The sequence below is a fragment of the Pristiophorus japonicus genome, chromosome 6 (assembly GCF_044704955.1).
Source record: "Pristiophorus japonicus isolate sPriJap1 chromosome 6, sPriJap1.hap1, whole genome shotgun sequence".
NCBI lineage: Eukaryota > Metazoa > Chordata > Chondrichthyes > Pristiophoridae > Pristiophorus > Pristiophorus japonicus.
Genome location: NC_091982.1, coordinates 138749046 through 138773683, shown reverse-complemented (window position 1 = coordinate 138773683; position 24638 = coordinate 138749046). Strand labels below are relative to the sequence as shown.

Sequence of the window (24638 nt, the reverse complement as noted above, 5' to 3'; positions counted from 1 at the left end):
TTGACCTGGACCCCATCCCGCCCAAGTGGTTGCATCGCCAATTTTAATCAATAAAAATACTTACCTCCCGATACTCAGCTGAACTCGTCACTGCTCCGCCGTGCGGTGCCCCCGACAGGTTTCTCTGCAGTGCACCATCTCTGCACTGAGTGCGGCCCGGCAGCCGGCGGCCCTTAAAGGGGAAGGCCCACTTCTGCGGCCGCAATGGAAACATTTTTGTTGACCGACTTGCTGATCAGCCAGCAAAATACTGCCCCTGGGTTTGGCCGGGCCGCCAATGGGCAGCCTGACACCCCCTCTTGGGTGCCAGGCCACTGGCCTGGCCGAAACCCTCCCTGGTGACTCAGTGGCCAAAGGTATAAAATGATAGAATCTCTCCATCCTTTGCGTGGTGACACACATGTGCTGTGAAGTCACCATGACTCCATCGCCAGTCAGCTTGGCTTTCAGTCTAAGGCCAGCCAAAAAGTTAGTATGCAGGTACAGCAAGTAATCAGGAAGGCAAATGGAATGTTGGCCTTTATTGTAAAGGGGATAGAGTATAAAAGCAGGGAAGTCCTGCTACAACTGTACAGGGTATTGGTGAGGCCACACCTGGAGTCGTGCATATTTAAGGAAGGATATACTTGCAGAGAAGGTTCACTAGGTTGATCCCGGGGATGAGGGAGTTGACTTATCAAGATAGGTTGAGTAGTTTGGGCTTATACACATTGGAGTTCAGAAGAATGGGAGGTGATCTTATCAAAACATAAGATAATGAGGAGGCTTGACAAGGTGGATGCAGAGAGGATATTTCCACTCATAGGTGAAACTAAAACTCGGGAACATAGTCTCAGAATAAGGGGACGCCCATTTAAAACTGGGATGAGGAATTTCTTCTCTGAGGGTTGTAAATCTATGGAATTCTCTGCCCCAGAGAGCTGTGGATGCTGGGTCTTTGAACATAAAAGAACATAAGAATATAAGAATTAGGAACAGGAGTAGGCTATCTAGCCCCTCGAGCCTGGTCCGCCACCCAACAAGATCATTAATATATTTAAGGTGGAGATAGACAGATTTTTGATCGATAAGGGAGTAAAGCGTTATGGGCAGGGAAGTGGAACTGAGTCCATGATCAGATCAGCCATGATCTTATTGAATGGTGGAGCAGGCTCGAGGGGCCAAATGGCCTACTCCTGCTCCTATTTCTTATGTTCTTATGAGCCTGCTCCACCATTCAATGCCCCCTGGTTCTAGATTCCCCCACAAGGGGAAACATTATCTCTGCATCTACCCTGTCGAGCCCCCTCAGAATCTTGCATGCTTTAATAAGATCACCTCTCATTCTTCTTAACTACAATGAGTATAGGCCCAACCTGCTCAACCTTTCTTCATAAGGCAACCCCTTCATCTCAGGAATCAAACTAGTGAACCTTCTCTGAACTACCTCCAATGCAAGTATATTCCTCCCTAAATAAAGAGACCAAAACTGTACGCAGTACTCCAGGAGTGGTCTCACCAACAGTTGTAGCAAGACTTCCTTACTTTTATACGCCATCCCCCTTGCAATAAAGGCTAACATTCCATTTGACTTCCTGATTATTTGCTGTACTTGCATGTTAACTTTTAGTGTTTCGTGTACAAGGACCCCTAGATCCCTCTGTAACACAGCAGTTTGTAGTCTCTCTCCATTTAAATAATAATTTACTTTTTTATTCTTCCTACCAAAGTGGATAACCTCACATTTTCCCATATTATATTCCATCTGCCAATTTTTTGGCAACTCACTTAGCCTGTCTATATCCCTTTGCAGATTATTTGTGTCCTCCTCACAATTTGCTTTTCCACCCACCTTTGTATCATCAGCAAATTTGGCAACATTACACTCGGTGCCTTCATCCATGTCATCACTATAGATTGTAAATATTTGAGGCCTCAGCACTGATCCCTGTGGCACCCCACTAGTTACCGCTTGCCAACCTGAAAATGACCCATTTATCCTGACTCTGTGTTTTCTATTAGTTAGTCAATCCTCTAACCATGCTAATATATTACCCCCAACCCCATGAGCACTTATCTTATGCAGTTACCGTTTATGTGTCACCTTATCAAATGCCTTCTGGAAATCCAAATAGACTACATCTACTGGTTCCCCTTTATCCACTCTGCTCGTTGCATCCTCAAAGACCTCTAGCAAATTTGTCAAACATAATTTCTCTTTCATAAACCATGCTGACTCTGCTTGACTGTATTATGATTTCCTTAATGATGAACACCAGCATTTTTCAAATGACAAATGTTAGGCTAACTGGTCTATAGTTTCCTGCTTTCTGTCTTCCACCTTTTTTAAATGGGGTGTTACATTTTTGGTTTTCCAATCCATTGCGACCTCTCCAGAATCCAGAGAATTTTGATAGATTCTCTAACGGACCAAGATTTACTTTAGCTACACTCTTCCTTTTTATATATCTATAGATGCTCTTATTGTCTGTTTTTATTAATCTTGCTAGTTTACTCTCATAATCTATCTTCTCACTCTTTATTTTTTTTTTAGTCGTCCTTTGCTGGTTTCTAAAATGTTCCCAATTCTCTGGCTTTCAACTAATCTTCACAACATTGTATGCCTATGTTTTCAATTTGATACCATCCATTACTTCCTTTGTTAGCCATGAATAGTTTATCCTTCTTTTAGAGTCTTTCTTTCTCACTGGAATATGTCTTTACTGAGAGTTATGAAATATCTCCTTAAAAGTCTGCCACTGCTTATGTACTGTCTTACCCTTTAATCTATTTTCCCACTCCACTTTAGCCAACTCTCTCTTCATACCTTTGCAATTGCCTTTATTTAAGTTCAGGACGCTAGTTTGAGACCCAAGTTTCTCACCCACAAACTGAATTTGAAATTCTGACATGATATGATCACTCTTCCCTCGAGGATCCTTTACGAGGAGATCATTAATTAATCCTATCTCATTGCACAGTACCAGATCTAAAACAGCCTGCTCCCTGGTTGGTTCCGCAATGTATTGTTCCACCATCCCGAATACATTCTATGAACTTGTCCTCAAGGCTACCATTGCCAATTTGATTTGTCCAATAAATATGATGGCTAAAATCACCCATGATTATTGCAGTACTCTCTTACAAGCCCCCATTATTTCTTGATGTATACTCTTTCCTACAGTGTAGCTACTGTTAGGGGGCCTATAGATTACTGATTCCTCTTACTATTTCTTATTTCCACCCAAACTGGTTCGATATCTTGATCTTCTGAGCCAATATCATTTCTCACTAATGCACTGATCTCATCCTTTATTAACAAAGCTACCACACCTCTTCTTCCTTTCTGCCTATCCTTCCAAAATGTCAAATACCCCTGAATATTCAGTTCCCAGCCTTGGTCACCTTGCAACCACGTCTCTATAATGGCTATCAGATCATACCCATTTATATCTATTTGTGCCATCAACTCATCTATCTTGTTACAAATGCTGTGTGCATTCAGATAAAGAACCTTTAATTTTGTCTTTTTCCCATTTTTCCCTACTCTGACTCTACTTTCTGATACAGTCTTATGTGTGTACACTCTGTCCCTTCCTGGCACACTCTGGTTATCATTACCTCTATCGCTACCTTGCACTTCCTACACTGCCTTCTCCTTTCTCTTCGACTTTTTGAATTTCCACTCACTGGACCCCTCCCCCACCACCCCCCACCCCCCCACCACCACCATTTAGTTTAATGCCCTATCTACAGTCCTAGTTATTCGATTCGCCAGGTTCAAGTGAAGCCAGTCCCAACGGAACAGCTCCCTCTTACCCCAGTACTGGTGCCAGTGCCCCATGAATTGAAACCCATTTCTTCCACACCAATCTTTGAGCCATGCATGCGTTCATCTCTCTGATCTTATTGACCCTATGACCATTTGCTCGTGGCCCAGGTAGTAATCCAGAAATTATTACCTTTGTGGTTCTGCTTTTCAACTTAGCCCCTAGCTGCTCAGATTCTCTCAGCAGAACCTCTTTCTTTGTCTTACCTATGTCATTGGTACCTACATGGACCATGGCAACTGGATCTTCCCCCTCCCACTCCAAGTTCCTCTCCAGCCCAGAGGAAATGTCCTTAACCCTGGCAACGGGCAGACAACATCGCCTTCGGGACTCACGCTCTCGGCTGCAGAGAACAGTATCTATCTCCCTAACTATACTGTCCCCTACCACTATTATATTTATTTTTACTCTCCCCACTTGAATGGCCCCCTGTATCACGGTGCTGTGGTCAGTTTGCTCATCCTCCCTGCAGTCCCTGCTCGCGTCCACACAGGGAGTAAGAGCCTCGAACCTGTTGGACAAGAGCGAGGGCTGAGGCTTCTCCAATGCTACCTCGTGCGTCCCCATACCTGCCTCGCTCGTAGTCACACCCTCCTGTCCCTGACCACGGACCAAATTTGAATTATTTAACCCAAGGGGTGTGACTACCTCCTGCAACACAGTGTCCAGGTAACTCTCCCCTCCCTGATGTGTCGCAGTGTCCACAGCTCGGACTCTAGCTCATCAACGCGGAGCCGAAGTTCCTCGAGCTGCAGACACTTACTACAGATGTGGTCGCTGTGGATCACACTGGTGTCCACCAGCTCCCTCATGCTGCAGTAACACATCGCCTGCCCTGCCATCACTATTGTATTTTATTTAACTAATTAGGTTTTCAAGTTTTGAAATATCAATGATCTATGTATAGTTTTTAATCTGTAAACACGGCTCTTAATTTAAACCAATGCCCAAATTTAAAGGGAAAAAAAGAGAGAAATACTCATCCACCAATCACTTACCTGCTTTCCTGTGACGTCACACCAAGATTTTTTTCCCCTCACAGGTCTGCTTCCAGCTAGATCCTTTTTATGTCAGCCACTATTTAGAAAATATTCTGATCTTTCTTTCTTAGGTCCAAACTGGATGACCTCACACTTCCCCACATTGAACTCCAGCTGCCACAGCTTTGCCCACTCATTTAATCTATCAATGTCTCTTTGCAACTTTCTGCTCCCATCTACACTATTTACTGTGCCACTTAACTTGGTGTCATCAGCAAACTTAGAGATACAGCTCTCTATTCCTTCATCCAAGTCATTGATAAATAGAGTGAAAAGCTGAGGCCCCAGAACAGACCCCTGGGGGACACCACTCACCAATCCTGCCAATTAGAGTACACCCGTGGTGTTGAAATTCGGTGATTGATGGCTGGTGCCCTCACCACTAAGATAGTAAGCAAGTATTCCCTTTTAGCAGGGCGCAACCAATAAACTGAAATTAAACCAAATTTAAATGAAACTTAACAAATCAAATCGACCTTTTATTTCTGGGGGTGATGAAGCACTCCAGTCCCTCCGGCATCCACTGGTCACGGAAGGCCGCGAGCGCACCGGCAGACACTGTGTGCTCCATCTCCGGGGACACCCTGGCTCAAACATAACCGCGGAAGAGAGGCAGGCAGTCGGGCTGATCAACCCCCTCGACCGCCCGCTGCCTGGAGCGGTTAATGGTCAACTTGACTTGACCTAAGCGCATTCCAACAAGGAGGTCCTCCGATCTTCCCACTCCCCTCTGCACCAGGTGCCCCAGAATCAGGAGCGTGGGACTGAAGAGTAACCAAAACCTGAGGACTGGTGAATCGATGGCCCGTTTTACATCCGCCCCATTCCCTTTTTCATTCATTGTAGATTGGCTGTCGCCCGCTTTCTGCGCTAACGCTCAAAGGCCGATTTCACCCCAACACTGTCCTGGCTGTATCTCAGCGGGAGAAGTCTGCACAGTGCATCAGCATCGGAAGACAGAACTGAGAAGCCAGCATTGACTGTGAGAACCAGAGGCATTTCCAAAGAGATTTTGGCCCTGAATTTCCTCGGGCTGTCTGCCGCTGTAATTTCATTGCAAATGCCGTGCAACAGACTTTCAGCTGCACTTCTGACCAAGTAACAGCAGAGAGCCTGAGCAAATTCAGGGATTTTAATTCTATTGGATAAGGGAGTGAGGGTGGGGGAGCGGTGTAATGTGCACATCTGTGAGTATGCTCACAGGTTTGTAGAGCTGTTGCATTGTGAGTGGCTCAGCCAGTCACATGATGTTCACAAGACTCAATAAAACCCCAGCCAGTTGGGTCTAGGTCATCCTCGATGAGGTATGCAGTTGTGAGCCTAGTCTATGAACTGCTAATGTGTAGTAGGATTGTTAAACCTTTGTTAATAAACCAACTAATTCTTAATAGGAATGTGTTGCTCGGAATCCTTAAGCAAAGAACCCATGAAGCAAATACATTACAGGCAGGGGGAAAGTACTGATACCATCATGAAGAAAATGGCTTGAAATTTGATACTGCCATGATAAACAGACATATGTGCCTCCAATACAGCAAGCAGGAAGCGCGTGCATATTTCCAGCTGGAAGTACATCTCCCACCATGTTGAATCTGGCTTCTCTATTGGCGTCAGGAGCCTATGCCCGGAGTATGTAAAATGCTAAGTATTGTATTTAAATGTAAGTTTGGTCTGCCACAGTGCCTGAATTACTATGTGCTGAACTCGCCCAGCAACACATGACACTCACCAGCAGGAAGAACCTCTCACCAACGCTATTTAAAGGCTTCATCCACTGCTTACAGCTTAGTTGCTGCTCTGTCATTTAAGGCTGCTGCTAAATTTCTGGGCATTTTGCTGTTTTCTGACCCTGGAAAGTTCAGTTTGTCTGCACAGTTTTGCTGGTCTTGCACTGTTGTTGCTCTTTGCCTCACATACAGTCCGACTGCATTTTTGGGTAGTCCGCGAGGCTGCCTTTGGGGCTGGAGGAGGAGCAGCAGGAATGGAGCAGCGAACTGGGGCAAATGCTGGGAGAGGGAGGGGGAGGGGGAGAAGGGCATGAGGCATGAGGATGTCATAGCAGTGCATTTGGAAAGAGCTGACATGATAGGTCCAAGTCAGCATGGATTTGTGAAAGGGAAATCCTGCTTGACAAATCTTCTGGAATTTTTTGAGGATGTTTCCAGTAGAGTGGACAAGGGAGAACCAGTTGATGTGGTATATTTGGACTTTCAGAAGGCTTTCGACAAGGTCCCACACAAGAGATTAATGTGCAAAGTTAAAGCACATGGGATTGGGGGTAGTGTGCTGACATGGATTGAGAACTGGTTGTCAGACAGGAAGCAAAGAGTAGGAGTAAATGGGGACTTTTCAGAATGGCAGGCACTGACTAGTGGGGTACCGCAAGGTTCTGTGCTGGGGCCCCAGCTGTTTACACTGTACATTAATGATTTAGACGAGGGGATTAAATGTAGTATCTCCAAATTTGCGGATGACACTAAGTTGGGTGGCAGTGTGAGCTGCGAGGAGGATGCTATGAGGCTGCAGAGCGACTTGGATAGGTTAGGTGAGTGGGCAAATGCATGGCAGATGAAGTATAATGTGGATAAATGTGAGGTTATCCACTTTGGTGATAAAAACAGAGAGACAGACTATTATCTGAATGGTGACAGATTAGGAAAAGGGGAGGTGCAAAGAGACCTGGGTGTCATGGTACATCAGTCATTGAAGGTTGGCATGCAGGTACAGCAGGCGGTTAAGAAAGCAAATGGCATGTTGGCCTTCATAGCGAGGGAATTTGAGTACAGGGGCAGGGAGGTGTTGCTACAGTTGTACAGGGCCTTGGTGAGGCCACACCTGGAGTATTGTGTACAGTTTTGGTCGCCTAACCTGAGGAAGGACATTCTTGCTATTGAGGGAGTGCAGTGAAGGTTCACCAGACTGATTCCCGGGATGGCGGGACTGACCTATCAAGAAAGACTGGATCAACTGGGCTTGTATTCACTGGAGTTCAGAAGAATGAGAGGGGACCTCATAGAAACGTTTAAAATTCTGACGGGGTTAGACAGGTTAGATGCAGGAAGAATGTTCCCAATGTTGGGGAAGTCCAGAACCAGGGGACACAGTCTAAGGATAAGGGGTAAGCCATTTAGGACCGAGATGAGGAGGAATTTCTTCAACCAGAGAGTGGTGAACCTGTGGAATTCTCTACCACAGAAAGTAGTTGAGGCCAATTCACTAAATATATTCAAAAAGGAGTTAGATGAAGTCCTTACTACTAGGGGGATCAAGGGGTATGGTGAGAAAGCAGGAATGGGGTACTGAAGTTGCATGTTCAGCCATGAACTCATTGAATGGCGGTGCAGGCTCGGAGGGCCGAATGGCCTACTCCTGCACCTATTTTCTATGTTTCTATGTTTCTATCCACAGTGGGTCTCCCGGGAGCAACTCTCCCACACAAAACTCACTGAAGGGCAATGTCTGAGGCACCATCACTTCAGCAAGGAGGCTGCCACTGAGCTGTGTCGCCGTGTGTCACCGTGTGTCACCGAGCTCTGTCACCGTGTGTCACCGAGCTGTGTCACCGAGCTGTGTCACCGTGTGTCACCGAGCTGTGTCACCGAGCTGTGTCACCATGTGTTACCGAGCTGTGTCACCGAGCTGTGTCACCGAGCTGTGTCACCATGTGTTACCGTGTGTCACCGAGCTGTGTCACCGAGCTGTGTCACCGAGCTGTGTCACCATGTGTTACCGTGTGTCACCGAGCTGTGTCACCGAGCTGTGTCACCATGTGTTACCGAGCTGTGTCACCGAGCTGTGTCACCGAGCTGTGTCACCATGTGTTACCGTGTGTCACCGAGCTGTGTCACCGAGCTGTGTCAACGAGCTGTGTCACCGAGCTGTGTCACCATGTGTCACCGAGCTGTGTCACCGAGCTGTGTCACCATGTGTCACCGAGCTGTGTCACCGTGTGTCACCATGTGTCACCGAGCTATGTCACTGAGTTGTGTCACCATGTGTCACCGAGTTGTGTCATCGTGTGTCACCGTGTGTCACCGAGCTATGTCACTGAGCTGTGCCACCGTGTGTCACCGGGCTGTGTCGGCGAGCTGTGTCACCGAGCTGTGTCACCGTGTGTCACCGAGCTGTGTCACCAAGCTGTGTCACCGTGTGTCACCGTGTGTCACCGAGCTCTGTCACCGTGTGTCACCGAGCTGTGTCACCGAGCTGTGTCACCGTGTGTCACCGAGCTGTGTCACCAAGCTGTGTCACCGTGTGTCACCGTGTGTCACCGAGCTGTGTCACCAAGCTGTGTCACCATGTGTCACCGTGTGTCACCATGTGTCACTGAGCTGTGTCACTGTGTGTCACTGAGCTGTGTCACCGTGTGTCACCATATGTCACCGAGCTGTGACACCGTGCATCACCGAGCTGTGTCACCGAGCTGTGTCACCGTGCATCACCGAGCTGTGTCACCGAGCTGTGTCACCGTGTGTCACCGAGCTGTGTCACCGTGTGTCACCGCGTGTCATCGAGCTGTGTCACCGTGTGTCACCGAGCTGTGTCATCGTGTGTCATCGTGTGTCACCGAGCTATGTCACTGAGCTGTGCCACCGTGTGTCACCGGGCTGTGTCACCGAGCTATGTCAGCGAACTGTGTCACCGAGCTGTGTCACCGTTTGCCACCGAGCTGTGTCAGCGAGCTGTGTCAGCGAGCTGTGTCACCGAGCTGTGTCACCGTGTGTCACCGTGTATCACCGAGCTGTGTCACCGTGTTTCACCGAGCTGTGTCACCGAGCTGTGTCACTGTGTGTCACCGAGCTGTGTCACTGTGTGTCACCGAGCTGTGTCACCGAGCTGTGGCACCGAGCTGTGGCACCGTGTGTCACCGTGTGTCACCGAGCTGTGTCACCGAGCTGTGTCACCATGTGTCACCGTGTATCACCGAGCTGTGTCACCGTGTTTCACCGAGCTGTGTCACCGAGCTGTGTCACCGAGCTGTGGCACCGAGCTGTGGCACCGTGTGTCACCGTGTGTCACCGAGCTGTGTCACCGAGCTGTGTCACCGAGCTGTGTCACCGAGCTGTGTCACCGAGCTGTGGCACCGTGTGTCACCGTGTATCACCGAGCTGTGTCACCGAGCTGTGTCACCATGTGTCACCGAGCTGTGTCACCGTGTGTCACCGTGTGTCACCACGTGTCACCGAGCTGTGTCACCGAGCTGTGTCACCATGCGTCACCGAGCTGTGTCACCGTGTGTCACCGAGCTGTGTCAACGAGCTGTGTCACCGTGTGTCACCGTGTGTCACCGAGCTGTGTCACCGTGTGTCACCATGTGTCACCGAGCTGTGTCAACGAGCTGTGTCACCGTGTGTCACCGTGTGTCACCGAGCTGTGTCACCGAGCTGTGTCACCATGTGTCACCGTGTGTCACCGAGCTGTGTCACCGAGCTGTGTCACCGTGTGTCACCATGTGTCACCGAGCTGTGTCACCGTGTGTCACCGTGTGTCACCGAGCTGTGTCACCGTGTGTCACCATGTGTCACCGAGCTGTGTCACCGAGCTGTGTCACCGTGTGTCACCGAGCTGTGTCAACGAGCTGTGTCACCGTGTGTCACCGAGCTGTGTCAACGAGCTGTGTCACCGTGTGTCACCGTGTGTCACCGAGCTGTGTCACCGAGCTGTGTCACCATGTGTCACCGAGCTGTGTCACCACGTGTCACCGTGTGTCACCACGTGTCACCGAGCTGTGTCACCATGTGTCACCGAGCTGTGTCACCGTGTGTCACCGTGTGTCACCGAGCTGTGTCACCGTGTGTCACCATGTGTCACCGAGCTGTGTCAACGAGCTGTGTCACCGTGTGTCACCGTGTGTCACCGAGCTGTGTCACTGAGCTGTGTCACCATGTGTCACCGAGCTGTGTCACCATGTGTCACCGAGCTGTGTCACCGTGTGTCACCGAGCTGTGTCAACGAGCTGTGTCACCGTGTGTCACCGAGCTGTGTCAACGAGCTGTGTCACCGTGTGTCACCGTGTGTCACCGAGCTGTGTCACCGAGCTGTGTCACCATGTGTCACCGAGCTGTGTCACCACGTGTCACCGTGTGTCACCGCGTGTCACCGAGCTGTGTCACCATGTGTCACCGAGCTGTGTCACCGTGTGTCACCGTGTGTCACCGAGCTGTGTCACCGTGTGTCACCATGTGTCACCGAGCTGTGTCAACGAGCTGTGTCACCGTGTGTCACCGTGTGTCACCGAGCTGTGTCACCGAGCTGTGTCACCATGTGTCACCGAGCTGTGTCACCATGTGTCACCGTGTGTCACCGCGTGTCACCGAGCTGTGTCACCATGTGTCACCGAGCTGTGTCACCGTGTGTCACCACGTGTCACCGAGCTGTGTCACCGTGTGTCACCATGTGTCACCGAGCTGTGTCACTGAGTTGTGCCACCGTGTGTCACCGAGCTGTGTCACCGTGTGTCACCGTGTGTCACCGAGCTGTGTCACCGAGCTGTGTCATCGTGTGTCACCGTGTGTCACCGAGCTATGTCACTGAGCTGTGTCACCGTGTGTCACCGAGCTGTGTCACCGTGTGTCACCGTGTGTCACCGAGCTGTGTCACCGAGCTGTGTCATCGTGTGTCACCGTGTGTCACCGAGCTATGTCACTGAGCTGTGTCACCGTGTGTCACCGAGCTGTGTCACCGAGCTGTGTCATCGTGTGTCACCGTGTGTCACCGAGCTATGTCACTGAGCTGTGTCACCGTGTGTCACCGAGCTGTGTCACCGTGTGTCACCGTGTGTCACCATGTGTCACCGAGCTGTGTCACCGTGCGTCACCGAGCTGTGTCACCGAGCTGTGTCACCGAGCTGTGGCACCATGTGTCACCGTGTGTCACCGAGCTGTGTCACCGTGTGTCACCGAGCTGTGGCACCGAGCTGTGTCACCGTGTGTCACCGAGCTGTGTCACCAAGCTGTGGCACCATGTGTCACCGTGTGTCACCGAGCTGTGTCACCTTGTGTCACCGCGTGTCATCGAGCTGTGTCACCGTGTGTCACCGCGTGTCACCGAGCTGTGTCACCGAGCTGTGGCACCATGTGTCACCGTGTGTCACCGAGCTGTGGCACCGTGTGTCACCGTGTGTCACCGTGTGTCACCGAGCTGTGTCACCGTGTGTCACCGCGTGTCATCGAGCTGTGTCACCGTGTGTCACCGCGTGTCACCGAGCTGTGTCACCTTGTGTCACCGCGTGTCACCGAGCTGTGGCACCGTGTGTCACCGTGTGTCACCGTGTGTCACCGAGCTGTGTCACCGTGTGTCACCGCGTGTCATCGAGCTGTGTCACCGTGTGTCACCGAGCTGTGTCATCGTGTGTCATCGTGTGTCACCGAGCTATGTCACTGAGCTGTGTCACTGTGTGTCACCGAGCTGTGTCACCGTGTGTCACCGTGTGTCACCATGTGTCACCGAGCTGTGTCACCGTGCGTCACCGAGCTGTGTCACCGAGCTGTGTCACCGAGCTGTGGCACCATGTGTCACCGTGTGTCACCGAGCTGTGTCACCGTGTGTCACCGAGCTGTGGCACCGAGCTGTGTCACCGTGTGTCACCGTGTGTCACCGAGCTGTGTCACCAAGCTGTGGCACCATGTGTCACCGTGTGTCACCGAGCTGTGTCACCTTGTGTCACCGCGTGTCATCGAGCTGTGTCACCGTGTGTCACCGCGTGTCACCGAGCTGTGTCACCGAGCTGTGGCACCATGTGTCACCGTGTGTCACCGAGCTGTGGCACCGTGTGTCACCGTGTGTCACCGTGTGTCACCGAGCTGTGTCACCGTGTGTCACCGCGTGTCATCGAGCTGTGTCACCGTGTGTCACCGCGTGTCACCGAGCTGTGTCACCTTGTGTCACCGCGTGTCACCGAGCTGTGGCACCGTGTGTCACCGTGTGTCACCGTGTGTCACCGAGCTGTGTCACCGTGTGTCACCGCGTGTCATCGAGCTGTGTCACCGTGTGTCACCGAGCTGTGTCATCGTGTGTCATCGTGTGTCACCGAGCTATGTCACTGAGCTGTGTCACTGTGTGTCACCGAGCTGTGTCACCGTGTATCACCGAGCTGTGTCACCGAGCTGTGGCACTGAGCTGTGTCACCGTGTGTCACCGAGCTGTGTCACCGTGTGTCATCGAGCTGTGTCACCGTGTGTCACCGAGCTGTGTCAACATGTGTCACCGCGTGTCATCGAGCTGTGTCACCGTGTGTCACCGAGCTGTGTCAACATGTGTCACCGCGTGTCACCGAGCTGTGTCACCGTGTGTCATCGAGCTGTGTCACCGTGTGTCACCGAGCTGTGTCAACATGTGTCACCGCGTGTCATCGAGCTGTGTCACCGTGTGTCATCGAGCTGTGTCACCGCGTGTCATCGAGCTGTGTCACCGCGTGTCATCGAGCTGTGTCACCGCGTGTCATCGAGCTGTGTCATCGTGTGTCACCGAGCTATGTCAGCGAGCTGTGTCACCGAGCTAAGTCACTGTGTGTCACCGAGTTGTGTCACCGTGTATCACCATGAGTCACCATGTGTCACCGTGTGTCATTGTGTATCACCATGTGTCACTGAGCTGTGTCACCGCGTGTCGCACATCATGGTTTTCGGCCCGCTGCTGGATCTCCTGTGCTTTCTCCACCTGCCAAATATTCTTTAGGTCGCGGGTTTTTTGTTGGACCTTGGCCTTCAGCCGCCTGTAGAGTTGCTTTGCTGCTCCTATGTTGGGTTGCTGCTTTAAGTTCAGAAATGCCTTGCACTTGCTGCTTATTAGCTCCTGGATCTCCTGGTCATTCTTGTCGAAGCAGCCTTGGTGTTTCCTGGTTGAATGACTTAGCATCTCTTCGCAGGCATTAGTTATGGAGGCCTGGAGGGCAGACCAGGCGCTGTGGGCCCTCTGCGTCTCGGGGTCATCGAGGGTCGCCAGGTTGGCACTGAGGCGCTGACTGAACAGAGCTTTCTTAACTGTGTCTTTGAGTGCCCCGGCGTTGATTTTCCTGCGGCATTGTTTATGTTGCCGTCGCTGCTTTGGGGCTATATTAATGTTGATGATGGAACGGATTAGGCGGTGGTCCATCCAACAGTCGTCGGCTCCTGTCATGGCGTGGGTGATGCGCACGTCCTTGCGGTTTCTCGCTCGGACGGTGACGTAGTCGAGGAGATGCCAGTGCTTAGAGTGAGGGTGTTGCCATGATGCCATTATGGTCTACAGGGCAGTAGTGATACCCGCTCTCCTATATGGCTCAGATGTGGACTATACAGCAGGCATCTCAAAGCGCTGGAGAAGTACCACAACTGTCTCCACAAGATCCTGCAAATCCACTGGAAGGATAGACGCACCAACGTCAATGGTCAACATCCCCAGCATCAAAGCACGAACCACACTCGATCAGTTCCACTGGGCAAGCCTCATCGCCTGCATGCCTGACATGAGACTCCCAAAGCAAGCGCTCTACTCGGAACTCCTACACGGCAAGCGAGCCCCAGGTGGGCAGAGGAAACATTTCAAGGACACCCTCAAAGCCTCCTTGATAAAGTGCGACATCCCCACCGACACCTGGGAGTCCCTGGTTAAAGATCGCCCTAAGTGGAGAAAGAGCATCCGGGGGGGCGCTGAGCACCTCGAGTCTCGTTGCCAAGAGCATGCAGAAAACATGTGCAGGCAGCGGAAAGTGCGTGCGGCAAACCAGACTCCCCACCCACCCTTTCCTTCAACCACTGTCTGTCCCACCTGTGACAGAGACTGTAATTCCTGTATTGGACTGTTCAGTCACCTGAGAAGTCACTTTTACAGTGGAAGCAAGTCTTCCTCGATTTCGAGGGACTGCCTATGATGATGATAAACAGGTACCAGACTCTAAATTAATAATCACAAAACAGAACTGAAAGAAAGAATGCATTTCTATAGCGCCTTTCACAACCTTAGGATGTTCCAAAGCTCTTTACAACCAATGGAGTACTTTTGAGGCAGAGTTACTGTTGTAATGTAGGAAACATGGCAGCGAATTTGTACACAGCAAGCTCCCACAAATAGCATGTGATAATCGGCAGCTAATCTGTTTTAGTGATGCTGATTCAGGGATAAATATTGGCCAGGACACTGGGGATAACTCCCCTGATCCTCTTCAAAATAGTGCTATGGTATCATTTACATCCACCTGAGAGGGCAGACGGCAGCTCGGTTTAATATCTGATCTGAAAGACGGCACCTCCAACACTGCACTGCACTGAGAGCGTAAGCCTAGATTGTGTGCTCATGTCCCTGAAGTGGAGACTTGAACCCATGGGGGTGGATTTTTTGTCTGTTGCTGCCTTTGTTCACGCCCCAGAGGGACGGTAATGGCTGTGGAAATAATTCCCGGCCGGGCGGCCAGCTTCCAGCACCCTGCCGGGACATTCGTTGCCGGGGTCGCCTGGGGCACGGAGCAGTACCACCCGGGAGAGGCGAGCCGGTGTGCAATGCCCCCAGTTGCAACACTGTCCTGAAATTTGCTTGTAGCGGGACGCATAGCGCCCCGTAGCGCCCCCTAGTGGGACCACCTGGGAAAGCGGGCAGTCTGCGCTGTTCCGACGCTGGTGAGGGAATGAATGACTACACAAGGTATGTTAATTTTTGTGATTTATGTTTATGTGGGGTGAGCAAGGTATTGGCAATATATTTTGTTTTTTCCTTTGGAGATTTTTTTCCCAGGGAAGCCTCTTTGAGGGCGCTCCGAGGCTGGCTCTGTAGCTGGGGATTTTCAGTTGCTCAGCCGGTCTAGTGCCCTGAGAGACGTGTGTATCACCTCCCTTAGCGCTCCGCCCCACACTCAGGGCCCAGCTGGTGAATTTTATGGCTGCAGAGGCAAAGCATTTCTCGATGCAAAATTTACTGCTTCACCGCCACTATCGCTTGAAAAAGCCTCCAACCGAATTCCCACCCCTTATCTTCTGAGCTCAGAGGCGAGAGGCCCAGCGCTGAGTCCTGGTTGAAGTACAGGGGTGTTGTGCTGGTGCCTGAGAAATTTGAAATAAGTCTCCTATTTTTAAAAGTTACAATTGTTGAATTTGACAGTGATGAGGGATGGAATGGGCTTCCCACGTTTACCAGCTTTCGACAGCAGGAAGCGCTCCCAGACCAGCTGCAGCGTTGCTTAGTTACGGAACTGCTCTGAGACCAGCCAGCCCCAAAACAGCCAGCAAAGAGGAGAGAGCGATCAGAGATAAACTAATTTAATCAAAGTGATAATTGCTTGGAATAACTTAGCAAGTAAGTTAATAAAATTTAAAAGAGAAAGCACTGGGGTTTTTCAAAATACACTTAGCTGCATGGATACGAGGACAATATTTAGGAAGGATCAGCTTTGTTAAAGGTTTTATTCCTCAGCTCTCACTTTTTTATATTCAGTCTCTATTGGCTGGCCTAGATTCAAAGCCAGAGGTGAAAGGACTCTGTTCTAACCTAATGTTCCACACAGACATTTCCTTCAAGAAAGAAGACTTTCATGCTCGCTCATACTTTTCTCTATTTCTTTTTAAGTAGATTTTAAACTAGATAAGGCTAACTAGAGGATGGCAGTGCAGCTCAGTCCTGTGGAGTGCACATCCTGCAGCATGTGGGAAGTCCTGGATGCTTGGCGCAGCCTGGACAACCATGTGTGCAGGAGGTGTCTCCAACTTCAACTGCTCGAGCTCCACGTTTCAGAGATGGAGCAGCGGGTGGAGTCAATACGATGCATCCGCGAGGCTGGGAGCTACGTGGATAGCGCATTTCAGGAGACGGTCACCCCGCAGCTTAAAAGCGTGCAGGTAGAGGAGCAGTGGTTGACCACCAGACGTAGTAAGTGTGCTAGGCAGGTAGCGCAGGAGTTCCCCGTGAGTCCATCTCGCTGTCAAGATGATAGTCAGTTCTGAGTATCAGTAAGGACAATGGTGCCTCTGGGGAGTGCAGCCAGAGCCAATTCCAAGGCACCACGGGTGGCTCAGCTGCACAGGGGGGAGGGACAAAGAACAAAAGGGCCCTAGTGATAGGGGATTCTATAGTTAGGGGAACAGACAGGCGTTTCTGCGGCCGTAGATGTGACTCCTGAATGGTTTTGTGTCTCCCTGGTGCCAGGGTCAAGGATGTCACAGAGCGAACGCAGGGCATCCTGGCGGGGGGAGGGTAAACAGCTAGAGGTCGTGGTCCATATCGGGACCAACAACATAGGTAAAATGAGGGCTGAGGTCCTACACAAAGAATTCAGGGAGCTAGGAAAAAAATTGAAGGGTAGGACCTCAAAGGTAGTAATCTCCGGGTTACTACCGGTGCCACGTGGTAATGAGTATAAGAATAGAAGGACAGAGAGGATCAACACGTGGCTGGGAAGTTGGGGTAGGAGGGAGGGCTTTAAATTCTTGAGGCATTGGGACCGTTCCTGAGGGAGATGGGACCTGAATAAACCGGACGGGTTGCACCTCAACAGCGCGGGGACCAATATCCTCGCGGGGAGTTTTGCTGGTGCTGTTGGGGAGAGTTTAAACTCGCTCGGCAAGGGGATGGGAACCTGAGAACGAATTCAAAAGGGAAGGAAGTAAAGCAGAAACTGGATAGCAAGAATCTAGAAAGCGAATCTGTAAGACAGAGGAAACAGGGTTTAGTATGTGGTAAGCAAGGAGGTCTTCCTGTGCTGAATGGTATATACTTTACTGCAAGGAGTATAGTGAATAAGGCGGATGAGCTAAGAGCACAGGTAGACACTTGGGAGTGTGACATTATAGCCATTACAGAAACATGGTTGAAAGAGGGGCAGGTTTGGCAGATTAATATTCCTGGCTACAGGATTTTTAGACAAGATAGAGAGGAGGGTAAGAAGGAGGGGGGGGGGTCGCGGTTCTGTTAAATAAACTATAACAGCGGTGAGGAGGGATGATATGTTAGAGGGATCATCAAATGAGGCCATATGGGTAGAATTAAAAAATAAAAAAGGGGCAATCACACTGCTGGCTGTGTATTATAGACCCGCAAACAGTGGTAGGGAGATAGAGGAGCAAATTGCTGTGAAGTCCAAAAACCATAGGGTAGTAATAGTAGGGGATTTTAATATTGATTGGGTCAAATTTAGTGTGAAGGGTATAGAGGGTGCGGAATTCTTGAAATGCGTTCAAGAGAATTTTTTTAGTCAGTATGTAGCAAGCCCAACACGAGAGGGGGCGGTCTTGGATTTAGTTTTGGGGAATGAAGCTGACCATAATTCAGTCAGATTCAAGTTGGTTATGGATAAGGACAATGATAGGCCTGGAATAAAAGTTCCGAATTGGTGAATAGCTAATTTTGTTAAGTTAAGGAGTGATTTGGCCAAAGTGGACTGGAAACAGCTACTTGTGGGTAAATCAGTGTCAGAACAGTGGGAGGCATTCAAGGAGGAGATCCGGAAGGCTCAGGCCAAACATGTTCCCTTAAAGAAAAAGGCTGGGAAAAATAATTCGAGAGCCCCCTGGAGGTCTAGGGACTTATAGGGGAGGATTAAGAAAAAAAGGGACGCTTATGTCATATACCAACGGCTAAATACTTTAGAATCTTTAGAGGAATATAGAAAGTTAAGAAGGAAAATTAAAAAGGATATTAGGAATGCCAAGAGAGAGCATGAGAAATTCTTGGCCAGTAAAATTCAGGAAAACCCTAAGATGTTCTATAAATATATTAAGAGTAAGAGGGTAACTAAAGAAAGGGTAGGGCCTATTAAAGACCATGAGGGAAATCTTTGTGTGGAGGCGGAAGATGTTGGTAGGGTTCTTAACGAATACTTTGCATCGGTTTTCCCATAGCAGTATGGTTTTCCCATACTGCTATCGAGGAGGAGTGTGATATTCTGGATGAAATAAATATAGTGAGAGAGGAAGTATTAAGGGATTTAGCAGCTTTGAAAGTAGATAGGTCCCCAGGCCCGGATCCCAGGCTATTAAGTGAAGTAAAGGAGGAAATAATAGAGACCTTGACCATCATTTTCCAGTCCTCTTTGGATCTGGGCATGGTGCCGGAGGATTGGAGGACTGCTAAAGTAGTACCCTTGTTTAAGAAGGGAGACAGGGATAGGCTGAGTAATTACAGGCCTGTCAGCCTAACCTCAGTGGTGGGAAAATTATTGGAAAAAATCCTGAAAGACAGGATAAATCTACATTTGGAAAGGCAACGATTAATTAGGTACAGTCAGCACGGATTTGTTAATGGAACATCGCGTTTGACTAACCTGATTGAATTTTTTGAGGAGGTAACCAAGAGGGTCGATGAGGGTAGTGCATACGATGTAGTATATATGGACTTTAGCAAAGCTTTTGAAAAGGTCACACATGGTAGACTGGTCATGAAGGTTAAAGCCCATGAGATACAGGGCAAAGTTGCAAAGTGGATCCAAAATTGGTTTGGAGGTAGGAAGCAAAGGCTAATGATTGATGGATGTTTTTGTGACTGAAAGGATGTTTCCAGTGGAGTTCTGCAGGGCTCAGTTCTGGGTCCCTTGCTTTTTGTGGTATATATCAACGATTTAGATTTGAAGAAAGAGAATATGATTTAGAAATTTGCGGACAACACTAAAATTGGCTGTGTGGTTGATAATGAAGAGGAAAGTCATGGGCTGCAGGAGGATATCAATCTACTGGTCAGGTGGGCAGAGCAGTGGCAAATGGAATTTAATTCAGAGAAGTGTGAGGTAATGCTCTTTGGGAAGGCTAATAAGGAAAGGTATACACATTAAGCAGTAGGCCACTTAATAGTGTAGATGAACAAAGGAACCTTGGAGTTCTTGTCCACAGATCCCTGAAAGTAGCAGGCCAGATGGATAAAGTAGTTAAGAAGGCATTCGGAATGCTTGCCTTTATTGGCCGAGGCATAGAATATAAGAGCAAGGAGGTTATGCTTAAATTGTATTATACTTTTGTGAGGCCACAGTTGGAGTACTGCGTGCAGTTCTGGTCGCCGTATTATAGGAAGGACGTGATTGCACTAGAGAGGGCGCAGAGGAGATTTACTATGATCTGTCTGGAATGGAGAATCTTAGTTATGAGGACAGATTGGATAGGCTGGGTTTGTTCTCCTCGGAACAGAGGAGGTTGAGAGGAGACCTCATGGAGGTGTATAACATATTGAGGGGCCTGAACATAGTGGATGGTAAGGGTCTATTTCCATTGGTGGAGGGGTCTATAATGAGGGGGGCATAGTTTTAAAGTGGTTGGTGGAAGGTTTAAAGGGGATTTGAGGAGGGGGCTTCTTTACACATAGGATTGTGGAATTCTAGAATTCGCTGCCTGGAAGAGTGGTGGATGCAGAAACCCTCACCAGTTTTAAGAGATGGTTGGATGGGCACTTAAAGTGCAGTAACCTGCAGGGTTACGGACCTAGAGCTGGTAATTGGGATTAGACTGGATGACCTTTTGTTGGACGGAGCAGATATAATGGTAAGTACTGCAGGGAATAGAATACTGCCAGGGTGGTCTCCTGGACTAGTTTCAATCACCTGGATGGGTCGGAGAGGAATTTTCCCAGATTTTTTCTCCCGAAATTAGCCTGGTTTTTTTAGCCGGTTTTTGCCTCTCCCAGGAGATCACATGGCTCCGGTTGGGGTGGAGTGTGGAATGTTTCAGTATAAGGGGTGTCACAGTTATGTGAGGCGGACTGGTTGGGCTGGGTGCTCTTTGCCTTTCCGTCATTGTTCATAGGTTTATATGTAACCTTTAGGGCTGCTGACCAAGGGCCGTGCGGCTCTTTATCGGCCGGCGCGGACACGATGGGCTGAGATGGCCTCCTTCTGTGCTGTAAATTTCTATGTTTCTATAGTTGTTAGAGGTTTGCTGCAGACATTGTCACTAGTAGGCACTGGCACCTGTCCCCAATACACATCTAACGTGAGTGAGAAATCTGATCAACGTGAACTATAATGAGGTAAAATTGAAGGAGACATTGAGCAGTTGTATCCATGCTTCTTGTCATGTATCTTACATTATTATATATAACTGTATCCTAACATGCTATACATGACTGTAATAAGATATGACCTGTAACCACCAGTATACCTTACCACCAGGTGTGCACTTGCAAGAGACAGGTATATAAGGACATGTCTCAGGCAAGTGCAGCATTCCAGAGCTGTGAAATAAAGGTGCAGGTCCAGAGTGACCTTGACTTTACTAGATGTCTCATGTGAATCTGTACTGAGGGGACAGGACTTTACAGTGGCGACGAGTTATGGGATTACAGAATCCACAAAATGGCGAACAACGGATCAGATGAAAAGTACAATGCTGGAGACAATTGGAAGGACTTTATAGAAAGGCTCCAGCAAAGCTTTGTAACCAAAGACTGGTTAGGAGACGACAAAGCAGACAAGAGAAGAGCCCATCTCTTGACCAGCTGTGGCTCGAAAACATACACTTTAATGAAGGATCTGCTGGCACCCGAGAAACCAGCAAGCAAGTCATTTGAAGAATTGAGCACACTGGAAAGAGACCACCTGAAGCCAGCGAGCAGCCTACACATGGCCAGACACAGGTTCTACAACTACAGACGCTGTGTGGGCCAGAGCATACCCGACTTCGTGGCGGAACTTCGGAGGTTGGCTAGTTTATGTGAGTTTTCCGATGAACTGAGGAGAGAAATGCTGAGAGACTTTTTCATTGAAGGAATAGGCCACGCAGGCATATTCCGAAAGCTCATAGAGACCAAGAACCTGACCTTAGAGGCAGCAACACTGGTTGCACAGACATTCTTGGCAGGGGAAGAAGAAACTAGGTTGATTTACAATGCAGGTATGACAACTAACGAAATATCGGAACAAGGAGTTCACAGCATGAAACAAGCTGCTACCCCCACACACAGACAAAACCGGGAGAGCAGGCCCTCGACAGCAGGCAGTGGTGCCAGAAGCCATCAAGGGCCACAGGAACGGCCGTTCACACCTCATCAACCCACAATGCGAGCAATCAACTACAAACTGAGAGAAGCTCAAGAGAGGTCAGCCAGATGCAGCTCATCCTTTGGGAACAATGGAACAGGTCTGTGCTGGAGGTGTGGGGGTGGGCACTCATCAAGGGGATGTCGATTTCAGCAGGCTGTTTGCAGGAACTGTGAATATACAGGGCATTTGGCCCGCATGTGCTGGTATACGAATCGGATGGGTCAGAACCCGGGACACCGATATACAGCGGGTCAAAACGATCAATGGCCGCTGCTCCTACAACAGGATGCCTCCTATAATGATGAGGGTCCTACTCAACGGGATACCTGTCAACATGGAGCTGGATACGGGAGCGAGTCAATCTCTCATGGGCGCTCAACAATTTGAACAACTGTGGCTGCATAAAAGAGACAGACCAAAACTCACAAGGGTCGACACTAAACTAAGGACCTATACCAAAGAAATCGTACCAGTCCTTGGCAGCGCCATGCTCTCCGTCACACACAAAGGGACAGTGAACCGACTTCCCCTGTGGATTGTCCCCGCAGACCCCCCAGCACTGCTGGGGAGAAGCTGGCTGGCAAAACTAAACTGGAAATGGGATGATGTCCATGCCATGTCAACGGACCTCCTGCTCAACAGTTATAAAGTGATTGGAACATCTCTTTCAGCCAGGTGTGGGCACTTTCAAAGGGGCCAAAGTCAAAATCTACATCACACAGGATGCTAGACCGGTCCATCACAAGGCCAGAGCTGCACCCTATGTGCTGAGGGAAAAGATTGAACACGAACTAGACAGGCTTCTGCGGGAAGGCATTATATCACCTGTGGAATTTAGCGACTGGGCAAGTCCCATCATCCCAGTCATGAAGCCTGATGGATCCGTAAGAATCTGTGGGGACTACAAATCTACCATAAACAGAGTCTCCCTACAGGACCAGTACCCACTGCCCAGAGCGGAGGACTTATTTGCCACATTGGCTGGAGGTAAAATTTTCTCGAAACTAGACCTCACATCTGCGTATATGACACAAGAATTGACCGAGGAATCCAAGCTACTCACCACCATCAACACACATCGAGGCCTTTTCATGTACAATCGATGCCCATTCGGCATCAGGTCGGCAGCTGCCATATTCCAGCACAACATGGAGAGTCTGCTCAAATCCATCCCGGGGACAGTTGTATTTCAAGACGACATACTTATCACGGGCAGGGACACCGACTCCCATCTCCATAATTTGGAGGAAGTACTAAAGCGGTTGGATCAGGTAGGCTTACGAGTTAAGAAATCCAAGTGCCTGTTTCTCGCACCCAAGGTTGAGTTTTTGGGCAGAAGGATTGCCGCTGATGGAATCCGCCCAACAGAGACCAAAACAGAAGCAATTCGCCTGGCACCCAGGCCCCGGAATGTCTCAGAACTGCGCGCCTTTCTCGGGCTACTCAATTACTTAGGGAACTGGAGTGCATAAGGGATGGTTTTTTAGACCAATATGTCGAGGAATCAACTAGGGGGGAGGCCATCTTAGACTGGGTGTTATGTAATGAGAGAGGATTAATTAGCAATCTCGTTGTGCGAGGCCCCTTGGGGAAGAGTGACCATAATATGGTGGAATTCTGCATTGGGATGGAGAATGAAACAGTTAATTCAGAGACCATGGTCCAGAACTTAAAGAAGGCTAACTTTGAAGGTATGAGGCGTGAATTGGCTGGGATGGATTGGCGAATGATACTTAAGGGGTTGACTGTGGATGGGCAATGGCAGACATTTAGAGACCGCATGGATGAACTACAACAATTGTACATTCCTGTCTGGCATAAAAATAAAAAAGGGAAGGTGGTTCAACCGTGGCTATCAAGGGAAATCAGGGACAGTATAAAAGCCAAGGAAGTGGCATACAAATTGGCCAGAAATAGCAGCGAACCTGGGGACTGGGAGAAATTTAGAACTCAGCAGAGGAGGACAAAGGGTTTGATTAGGGCAGGGAAAATGGAGGGAACATTAAGACGGATTGCAAAAGTTTCTATAGATATGTAAAGAGAAAAAGGTTAGTAAAGACAAACGTAGGTCCGCTGCAGTCAGAATCAGGGGAAGTCATAACGGAGAACAAAGAAATGGCGGACCAATTGAACAAGTACTTTGGTTCGGTATTCACGAAGGAGGACACGAACAACCTTCCGGTTATAAAAGGGGTCGGGGGGTCTAGTAAGGACGAGGAACTGAGGGAAATCCTTATTAGCCGGGAAATTGTGTTGGGGAAATTGATGGGATTGAAGGCCGATAAATCCCCAGGGCCTGATGGACTGCATCCCAGAGTACTTAAGGAGGTGGCCTTGGAAATAGTGGATGCGTTGACAGTCATTTTCCAACATTCCATTGACTCTGGATCAGTTCCTATGGAGTGGAGGGTAGCCAATGTAACCCCACTTTTTAAAAAAGGAGGAAGAGAGAAAACAGGGAATTATAGACTGGTCAGCCTGACATCGGTCGGTAGTGGGTAAAATGATGGAATCAATTATTAAGGATGTCATAGCAGTGCATTTGGAAAGAGGTGACATGATAGGTCCAAGTCAGCATGGATTTGTGAAAGGGAAATCATGCTTGACAAATCTTCTGGAATTTTTTGAGGATGTTTCCAGTAGAGTGGATAAGGGAGAACCAGTTGATGTGGTATATTTGGACTTTCAGAAGGCGTTCGACAAGGTCCCACACAAGAGATTGATATGCAAAGTTAGAGCACATGGGATTGGGGGTAGTGTACTGACATGGATTGAGAACTGGTTGTCAGACAGGAAGCAAAGAGTAGGAGTAAATGGGTACTTTTCAGAATGGCAGGCAGTGACTAGTGGGGTACCGCAAGGTTC

General features: G+C 49.2%; 1 protein-coding gene across 1 annotated transcript; it reads left to right on the top strand.

The window, feature by feature from the left end:
• Positions 1-12473: 12473 nt before the first annotated feature.
• LOC139266184 (keratin-associated protein 10-10-like) lies at positions 12474-13349 on the top strand. Its single transcript, XM_070884017.1, has one exon. It carries the CDS (start codon positions 12474-12476, stop codon positions 13347-13349), a length of 876 nt encoding a protein of 291 aa, XP_070740118.1.
• The last annotated feature ends 11289 nt before the right edge of the window (positions 13350-24638 follow it).